The 9,558-nt window shown below is 40.2% G+C and overlaps 2 protein-coding genes across 6 annotated transcripts in view; one reads left to right on the top strand and one right to left on the bottom strand.

Moving 5' to 3' along the window:
* Positions 1–1,039: 1,039 nt before the first annotated feature.
* Positions 1,040–6,058, top strand: EMC4 (ER membrane protein complex subunit 4). 2 transcript variants are annotated; one of them, XM_059058626.2, is made up of 5 exons: positions 1,040–1,258; positions 1,594–1,708; positions 4,854–5,007; positions 5,326–5,486; positions 5,738–6,058. In XM_059058626.2, the coding sequence occupies exons 1-5, from the start codon at positions 1,173–1,175 to the stop codon at positions 5,771–5,773; spliced, it is 552 nt and encodes a 183-aa protein (XP_058914609.1). In that variant the 5' UTR covers positions 1,040–1,172; the 3' UTR covers positions 5,774–6,058. The 2 variants fall into 2 exon arrangements, with proteins under 2 accessions (XP_058914609.1, XP_058914610.1); XM_059058627.2 differs by lacking the exon at positions 5,326–5,486 and having other exon boundaries at positions 1,078–1,258; positions 5,738–5,979.
* SLC12A6 (solute carrier family 12 member 6) overlaps positions 5,978–9,558 on the bottom strand; it is a 92,080-nt gene continuing 88,499 nt past the window's right edge. For all 4 annotated transcript variants that reach the window (XM_067028896.1, XM_059058613.2, XM_067028897.1 and 1 more), the window contains one exon: positions 5,978–9,042. In XM_067028896.1, the coding sequence (XP_066884997.1) occupies positions 8,951–9,042 (92 nt within the window). In that variant the 3' untranslated portion in view covers positions 5,978–8,950. The remainder of the gene's footprint in view (positions 9,043–9,558) is intronic.

Raw genomic sequence — 9,558 nt, 5'->3', positions numbered from 1 at the left:
ACAGATGTGATAGAAAAAAAAGAAGAGGCGTGCAGAATACAATATCTCAAGCTTATCTGACCTTGGAACCTTTCCTCAGTTCAGTCTCAACATCTTCACGTTCTCTGGAACACGTTTTTAGCAAATAACACTATGAGGATTCCTAGAACAAAGGAATAAAAGACCTGGAGTACCCTTGAGACCAAAGAAACTTTGTTATAGCTTAAAAAATGTTATAGCAAGTAGAGAGTACTTTAAAAGGGAAGAAATATATGATTTGAATGACAGTGACAGCAACATTGGTTATAAAAGGGGAAAAAAAACCAGTAAACAACTTAAAAACCCCAAAATAGGTTTAATTATGATATAGATATACAGTTGAATACAAAACCCAATCACTACGAATAATGTTGGAGATTAATGACATTAAAAAACACATCATGCACTTGTGGCGAGCACTCTATTTAACCTCAGAACAAGCCTCGAAAGCAGGTACATATGGAAAGGTCTGAAACACAAAAAATCTAACTGGCCCAATATCACGCAATTAAGTAACGAAGCCAGAATTCAAACGGAGACCGTCTGAATCTTGAGCCCAAGAGCCTTAACACGCCCACACTGCCTCCTAGGTTTGCTGCGGAGCAGGGATAGAACTATCTACGTCGCAGGGTTACTGTGAGAATTAAATGAAATAATAGACATAAAGTTCCTGGAACACGGTGGACATTCAACGCCCAGAAACCAAATAACTCGCTCAAGGTCACACAATCCGTGGTGCAGCCAGGATTTAACTAGATATTTGAATCTTGTGCTCCCGGGAACGGGTAAGAGATCCAGACGCTTTTCAGGATTTCAACCCCTAATGGAGAGTCAGTATGGACTTCCCTCTGTCCCATAAAACGCACCTCAGAGGTGAGGGAACACCCAGCAGGCCTTCTTCAGAAAGCAGGGAAGGCACAGAAAACGCTTTAGGTAGCTTTACATTCTGGCTTTTTTTCCCCTCCCACCTTCTGTAGTTCCGACCACACCCTTCGGTCAGCCGCCTGACAATTTCCGGGACGAAAGTGACGTCTATACTTACGCGCCGGATGTGGACTTGCAGAGTGAGCCCCAGAAGTCGCGGACGCCGTTGGGCTTGAGGCACGACTGCGCTTTGGTCGGGAGCTCTGCAGTTTTGGGAGGCAGCCGCTGCCATGACGGCCCAGGGGAGCCTGGTGGCCAATCGAGGCCGGCGCTTCAAGTGGGCGATTGAGCTGAGCGGACCTGGAGGAGGCAGCAGGTGAGGTGCCTAGGCAAATTTCGACATCAGAACTCCCACCCCAGCACTACGCCAGAGGAATAGGACCTGAATCCTCAGGCCCAACTCACTGAAAAGGATGGGTGGCCCAGAAACGACTCCTGGGGAGCTAGCGGCTTCTCTGCCATAGAGGTTGCTATGACCAAAGGCTGCTTATTTCATTTCTCCCTACAGGCAAGGGTCTGACGAACCCACGAGAGGGCTGGTCTTATCTGGGTAGATGCATCTGAGGATCTTTATTCCTGTGATTCGACCGGGAAATGTGGAATATGAAGTGTGGAAGGCTGCAACCTTAGTTTCTTGGTTTGGGTCTCTAGGAGCCGAAGTGACCGGGGCGGTGGCCAGGGAGACTCGCTGTACCCAGTTGGTTACTTGGACAAGCAAGTGCCTGATACCAGCGTGCAAGAGACAGACCGGATCCTAGTGGAGAAGGTACAGAGGTATAGATGTCACTATAGTCCTTGGGCCAGTCCTGACCTACACACCCACCCTCTTCTCCCACGCAGCACATGAATGTCTTAACTGTAGATGGCCCTTATCCCGAATATTTGATAGCTAAACTGCTTGAGATCAGTGTTACATAAGTTGACATATCAGATCCAAAAGTGCTCAATAATTGTAAAAATAAAAGACGTTTGAACATAAGATATAAGGAAGTAGGTTGAAAATTAGCTAGTGGTAGCAATGAGTTCCAGTTCAAGTCATCTTTTTCTACTGGAGTTCCCTTATACCACACAACCAACTTGTCAGAACAGTCCGTTGGTTTTACCTTCAAAATAGATACAAAATCTTATTTATTTATTTATTTATTTATAACATCTTTATTGGAGTATAATTGCTTTACAATGATGTGTTAGTTTCTGCTTTATAACAAAGTGAATCAGTTATACATATACATATGTTCCCATATCTCTTTCCTCTTGCATCTCCCTCCCTCCCACCCTCCCTATCCCACCCCTCTAGGTGGTCACAAAGCACCAAGCGGATCTATCATCCTGGTCTAAGCTACTTCATCTCCTACCATTTTCCCCTTTGTTCACTCCTATAGTCAGAACGCCTCCTTGCTGCTCCTTAAATATGCCAGGCAAGCTTCTATTTCAGCTTTTTGTACTTGTTCTTTCCTTTTCCCCCAGATACCTTTATGATTTGCTGTCTCATCTTCTTTCAGTCTCTCAAGTGTTACCTTCTTAGTGAAATCTACCCTCATGGCACTCCCTATCTTTTCTTACTTTATATTTCTCCGTATCATTCATATATAGTTTACTTATTTTATTATCTCTCTTTTCACTCTTGTAAGCTCCATGAGAGCAAGATTTTGTCTCCCAAGTCCCTCGAACAGTGCCTGGCACTTTCCTCTCAGCCTTAATATTGTTCAATATTAAATGAACTTTGATTCATGAAATGCAGTGATTTTCACAACATGAAAATGACAGAGCTGTTTTCAGTGATTTTCTTGATAAGTGTCCTGTCATTTTTCATCTTGGTACATCAAAGCATAATATGAATAATTAATACATGATAGTAAGGTATTCCTAAAATGGCATGATTTTAAAGGCAGATTATTATAAAATACGTATTTTAGAACAATTCTGTTATATGAATGATTTGATATTTAAACTCTCAGATAGGGACTTCCTTGGTGGTCCAGTGGTTAAGACTTCATGCTTCCAATGCAGGGGGCACAGGTTTGGTCCCTGGTCAGGGAACTAAGATCCCACATGCTGCTCGGCAGGGCCAAAAATTTTTTTTAAAAATTCTATAAATAAAGTCTTATATAAATGATCTGTGTAAATGACAGATAAGGGAACTGTTTACACATATGGCCATTTATTCTTTCATGTGAATAAACCCAAATGGACAGGGGTATATTATTCTGTTTATATAGATAGATTTACTTTAAATATTTTGTTTAGGATTTTTTTTTTTTTTTTTTGGCTGCGTTTGGTCTTGGTTGCTGTGCACGGGCTTTCTCTAGTTGCAGCGGGCGGGGGCAACTCTTCATTGTGGCACGCAGGCATCTCATCATGGTGGCTTCTCTTATTGCAGAGCACAGGCTCTAGGCACGCGGGCTTCAGTAGTTGTGGCACGTGGGCTCAGTAGTTGTGGCGCGCAGGCTCAGTAGTTGTGGCGCATGAGCTTAGTTGTTCCGTGGCATGTGGGATCTTCCCGGACCAGGGCTCGAACCCGTGTCCCCTGCATTGGCAGGCAGATTCTTAACGACTGTGCCACCAGGGAAGCCTCTAGGATTTTTGCATTTAGGTTCATGAGTGATACTGGTCTGTAAACTTTTCTCATAATGTCATTGGCAGGTTTTGGTATTTATGAGGCCCCATATTACAGTAATGAGTTCATTTTTTCTTCTCTGAGTTTGTATAAGATTGGCTTTATTTTTTCCTTAAATGTTTAGAATTTGCCAAGGGATACCATTTGGGCTTAATTACAGAGTTTCTTAAAGTTATAAGACTATTTAAATTACCAACTTCTTCTGCTGTTTAGATAAGTTGTTATTTTTTCTAGGAATTTAGCCATTTCCCCAAAATTCATAATATTGATCACTTAATATATGGAAGACCTATAGAGATGTCCCTTTTTTCATTCTTGCTGTTGAATATTTTGTTTTTTATTCATCAGGCTCACCAGTATTTTCTTAATCTTTTCGAAAAAAACCTTTGGCTTTGTTGATTTTAAGAAAATTTCATTAATGTCTGCTCTCATTTTGATTTCCTTCCTTTCCATTTCCTTGGGTTTAATTTATTCTTTTTCTTACTTCTTGAAATAGATGCTTACTTTTATTTAGTCTTCTAATATGTATTTAAGGGTGTAAATTTCTCAAAGCTCTGTGTCCCACAGTTTTAATGTATGGTATTTGTTATCAGTTAACAATATTTCTGTTTTCCACTGAAATTTCTTCTTTGATTAGTGGATCATTTAGAGCACATTTTTTCACTCTAACACAGGGGATTTTCTAGTTATCTTTTTGTTATTGATTCCTAGCTTAATTGCATTATAATCAAAGAATATGCTTTGTATGATTTGAGTTCTTTGAGAGTTATTGACACTTTCTCCATGGCTCAGTAAGTTGTCAGTTTTTGTAAATGTCCCATGTGTGTTTGAAAAAATGTGATTTCTGCAGCTGTTGGGTGCAGTGTTCTATATGTCAATTGGGTTAATAATATCATTCAGATCTCCTATATCTGGATTTGTCTGTTTGTTCTGTTAGTTATTGAGGTATGCTAATCTACCACTATGTGGATTTATCTAGTTCTTCAGTTGTAGCTGGGCCAGTGATAGATGCAGAAGTATAAGAACAAAAGTAGGGAAGTCTTTTCTTTACTGCAAGTCATGGGGAAAAATGGTATTTGGGAAACCCATGGAGAAAAACAGAAATGGTGAAGATGCCTTATCTTTAGAAGAGCAAGCTTCCTGTGGCAAAGTGGGAGAAGGGCAGAGGTGGTGGAATTGAGGAGTCAGCTCACTCAGAAGCACAGGGTCGGGAATTGTTCATTTGACTTTAACACCAGTGATATAACAGAGGACTGAGGATAGTGATCAGAGGTTAAAACTGTGTTTGTTTTAGCGCTGCTGGGACATTGCCTTGGGTCCCCTGAAACAGATTCCCATGAACCTCTTCATCATGTACATGGCAGGCAATACTATCTCCATCTTCCCTACTATGATGGTGTGTATGATGGCTTGGCGACCCATTCAGGCACTTATGGCCATTTCAGCCAGTAAGTATTCTTGAAATAATAATCCTCCCTAAGCCTTAAGAATCAAAGGCCAATTCTTCGGCAGAATCCATTACGGGAAGTCTTTGGCACAGCTAGCTCTTGGCTAGTTGCAGTAGGAGTGTGTGCAGGGTGGTGATGGCAGTGGTGGTGGCATGGAGGAGGAAATGGTGCTTGTGGGATTTTGTTCACCTTTAATGGTTCTATTTGTACTCTTACTATGGGACTGGACTGTCTGTATTATATATATTAATATATGGCATGATTCGTATTGAAAAAAAAAGTGGTTTTGGTTTTTGACACTTTCTGTTACCCCAACAGCTTTCAAGATGCTAGAAAGTTCAAGCCAGAAGTTTCTTCAGGGTTTGGTGTATCTCATTGGGAACCTTATGGGTTTGGCATTGGCTGTTTATAAGTGCCAGTCAATGGGACTCTTGCCTACACATGCATCAGATTGGTTAGCCTTCATTGAGCCCCCTGAGGTAAGGCAAAAGGAAAGTTAAATTTGGTGCAGATGTAATGTACAGTAAATAGTTGATCCATTTGATGGTGGGGGATCACAGTTGCTCTTAGAGCTCATTTCTTAAGAAATAAGATCCATTAGGAGTTTGGAAGTTGTTATATTTTAAAGATAAAGCAAAATAGAGCTTATGATTAAAGTATTAAGTACTTGATTCAGGAAGTTATTTCAGTACTCATTCACCATTAACCTATTCATTTTTTCTTTCTTCAGAGGATGGAGTTCAGTGGAGGAGGACTGCTTTTGTGAACCTGAGAAAGAAGCACATGGTGCCTATGTATTTGGATCTCATTTACAGCCGCCTTCATGCCCAGTGGCTCCTCCTCAGCATACTAACCCTTATCACTCACTGAAAAGGACCAAAAGGTCTCTTTTCTCTATGGTGAAGAGACAAATCCGAGAAAGACAATGTACATATCACTACAAACACAAAAAAACTATACCACAACTCTTGACTGAAAATAAGGTAGAAAACTTTATTTATGTTTCCAGTAGAGAGCAAAACAACAAATAAAACCATAACTGTAAACAAAAGAGTGGTTGTTGATAAATCAAGAGCTACAGCAGCATCTCCTTTTAATAAATTAAATGGTTGAGAACAGTGCTTTAAAAAAAAGTTGCACAAGTTTCCCTTAAATCTATCCTCCTTAATATTTCACTTCTATTTAACACAAGCTGGGACATAAAAATTCTGTTGGAGATACTAGAGAAATGTGAGAAAATGTGAGAAACTAATGCTGAATTCAGATTATACATGATGAAAAGAAAAAATAAACCAGACCAAAAAAGCACATAAAATGCTTACAGTGTAATTGCTACTTTAATATCCACAAAAATGGATTTTTAACATGTTTAGGGAGAATGAAGATTGGCGGGATCTCTGGGGCCACAGGAATCTGAGGCAACGGAAGATAACAAAGTAGTGATCTTCCCCCTGCCAAAAGGAACTTGGCACCTGTCAGACAGATGCTGCAATTCAGACTTAAGCTTTTAAGATAGCTATAAAAGGCAGAGGGCCAGCAGTTGGAAAATGAATATTGTCATAACCTGCCCTGGTAAAGTCATAGCTAAGACTTAAAAGCTGGATCTCTTCAAAAGGCAGGAGGAGGTCTTTGCTTTCTCTTCCTGCTTGAAACACAAAGCCCCTTCCCCTAAGGTGCATTCTCTCATCAAGTTTTCGGTATTGCTTTATTTGCAGTGATTAAGAGAGACGAGACACTTTGCAGACAACATAAGCAACACATAGACATGAAATGCTCTAGACAGAGATGAGTTTAAATCTGGCCTAATAACCACTTCCCCATGTAACAGTGATTGTGTTTTAGGGCCTAAAGTAGGGGCTGTATTAGTAGCCGCTAATTCCATTATCCCTTTAAAGGATTCTTACAGAGCTCCAGCCACAAAAAGCTCTTCTAAAACGAACCTTATTTTCTGCCCATTTGGCCAGAGGTTTTGTGTAAATGTAAAGGAATTCCTGGGCAAGCTGACCTTTAGAGCATGGGTCTTTAATAGCTCGGGTCCTAGGGGACCTGTTCCACTACTGCTGGACTCAACTTAGCATTGGAGTGTTGCAATGAAAGTTGTAAACAATGCTTCTACCCTCTGCAGGACGCAGCAGAAAAAAAAAGACTTAAAAGATCTTGTCTGCTTTGCTATCTGACTGGGATGGGACACTGAGAGAAGAGCAAAGGGAATAAACCAAAATGACTCAGTTTCTTAAGCCATATTGAAGGGTTTTTCTCCTCTGTCCATAAGGGTCAGATGAATAATCTGCAGACTACGGAGCAAGTCAGCTTGCTCCATATCCTACTGGTAATGAAAGAATGGTACTATTTATCATTAATAAAACGAAATTCAAAAGCAGACATGAACACAGGCAAGATAGTTTCTTGGAATACCCTATCTATCCTGTACAATAAATGAAGATTTCACATATATGAAATTACCACTCAGTCACACAGGGCAGTTTCCCTATGCTTTGAAAGGCAGGTGTTTTGTCATCATTAAGTTAGCAAATAAAAAGTTAACCTTGCAGAAGCATTTCCTTGACATATTTAGAGCTTTCTGGAAACAAAACAAATAGAAGACTGTTAACTTGGATAATCTCTTAGTTCAGATCCAAGTTTCTGCAGTCAAAATGAAGAATAAAACTGAAAGGAAAAAAAATGCTCATACATAGTTCTGAACCGCATGCCCTCAAGTCTTCACTATGGCTGGCTTTGGGAATGAGTCCACAGGTTTCCTAATGAAATAAGTTTCTTGAAACAGGCCAATGCCAATTGCATGCCACGTCAGTGAAGTAGGTAAGAAGAGTAGCAGCAGCTCAGTAACTTTGGCACTATGGAAGGAGTATGGCTATAAACTTCAAATTCCACTGCTGGATTCTCCCTTTGAAGGATAATCCAAAGGTTTTAGGAAAGGATTTTAGCCAGTCTTCCTAGTGTGTGTGTTCTTATGATTTTTGATCTGTGCCTATAACCCAGAGGGCATAAAAGGGAGAAGGAAAGGAGAACCTATTGGTCAATATGCATCATCATCTGCATTTCTTAGATAACAGCTTATATATTTTGCCCATGTCTCATAGGTAACCACAGACTGCATTTATGTAAATCTTGATAGCTACCTTTTGGAGTTCGCTTAGTTTGTCCATCTGCAAAGAACCTGAAAGAAATCATTTTTACTCAACCTTTTAAAAAAAAGTTTCCATGGTAACAGTGCCTGTATTACAATCCTAACCACAGGATGGGTTTGAGAAACAGCTGAAATATACAACACAGTATGTGTACTTAAACATATTTTGGGGGAATCTTATTTTGGTGGAAGTAGGGGCTGCAGTTTCATGTTTCCGTTTTTATAATGTAAAATTAGAGTCCTGGAGAGCAGTGGATACACTGACGAAAATTTTCATCTTGGCTTGCCATGGATGTCTCCACAAAGATGTTAGCTCCCCATGTACTTGGCCATGAATTCTTTAGTATGATGAGGCTGTGTCTCTCTGGCTGTTACCCCCATGGTGTCATCATTGAATTGACTGCTGAGATTCATCTTTAATGTTAGATGTGTACTTGTCTTTTGTCTTCAGAATTTCTAGCATCCCTTTTGCCAATTCATTTTATTGGTTTAGCTTGTTGATTCTAACTTTCCTTTATCTGGTACAGGCATGGCTTGTAGGACTTGAGCATTGTTCTGAGGTTGAGGGAATATCTGCTTCTTCTTTAAGGACAGCAGGTCATATGGTAGCAAAGAGAAGATCTATTTGTACTTTTCTGCACAAGTACTTGAGGCTCAGCTCGTTAAGAGTTCAGCATGATGTACACAGAACACAGGTCTCTAGTTGATGGGAGTGGTAGTAAAGAGCTGGCACTTCCATGGAGGATGGAAGCCTTTTTGGAAAGGTGAGGCCCAGCAGGGTCATTCAGGGGTAGATTATGAATAAATGGTGATCACTTCACTGCCACCACCTCGGACAAGAAGGACTCGCTCTAGTCCTTCAGTGAGCACTTCTAGGAACTCCATGTCTTCAGAATTTGTCAAGGAGACAAATAGGAGAAGAGCACAATTTAAAACCTGGCATCATGATAATCTGAGTTATCTGACTACAAAGCTGCAAAATCAACATGCTTGTTTTAATTATTCTATGTTCAAAACTGGAGAAGTCTGAACTCTGGATTCAATCTAACTCTGAAGTAACCTGGGGATCTAGCCTCTTTGCATAAATAATACAAGACTCTCTCCCATTTGTTAGATTTTTATCCTAAATGTTATTTTAAAATGGGGGAAACCCAGAAGTAATGTGTTACTACTACATAGCAAATAAGGCAGAAAGAAGAAAAAGCCACAACGGGGCAGCTTGTAAGATTCCAGGAGAGAATCCCAGTAAAAAATTTCCAAGTGAACCTGCTCAAGTTAGATTTTTTCTGCCAGTTCTTTTTTCTTTTTCTTTTTTTCTTCAAATATAGTTGATTCACTCTGTTTTCTTTTAACCTATTTTCCTTAGTGGTACTGGTGGGAATGGACCAGTCTGTGCCACTGCA

Source organism: Kogia breviceps, chromosome 3 (genome assembly GCF_026419965.1).
Source record: "Kogia breviceps isolate mKogBre1 chromosome 3, mKogBre1 haplotype 1, whole genome shotgun sequence".
NCBI classification, from domain to species: Eukaryota; Metazoa; Chordata; class Mammalia; order Artiodactyla; family Physeteridae; genus Kogia; species Kogia breviceps.
The sequence above is the reverse complement of the archived record's forward strand: the minus strand, read 5'-3'. Positions and strand labels throughout refer to the sequence as shown.

Excerpts from the sequence above, each read along its gene's own strand:
- EMC4 (XM_059058626.2), top strand. The coding sequence starts at position 1,173 with ATGACGGCCCAGGGGAGCCTGGTGGCCAATCGAGGCCGGCGCTTCAAG. Across the intron at positions 5,008-5,325 it reads ACTTATGGCCATTTCAGCCA|CTTTCAAGATGCTAGAAAGT; the intron begins GTAAGTATTCTT and ends TTACCCCAACAG. Across the intron at positions 5,487-5,737 it reads CCTTCATTGAGCCCCCTGAG|AGGATGGAGTTCAGTGGAGG; the intron begins GTAAGGCAAAAG and ends TTCTTTCTTCAG.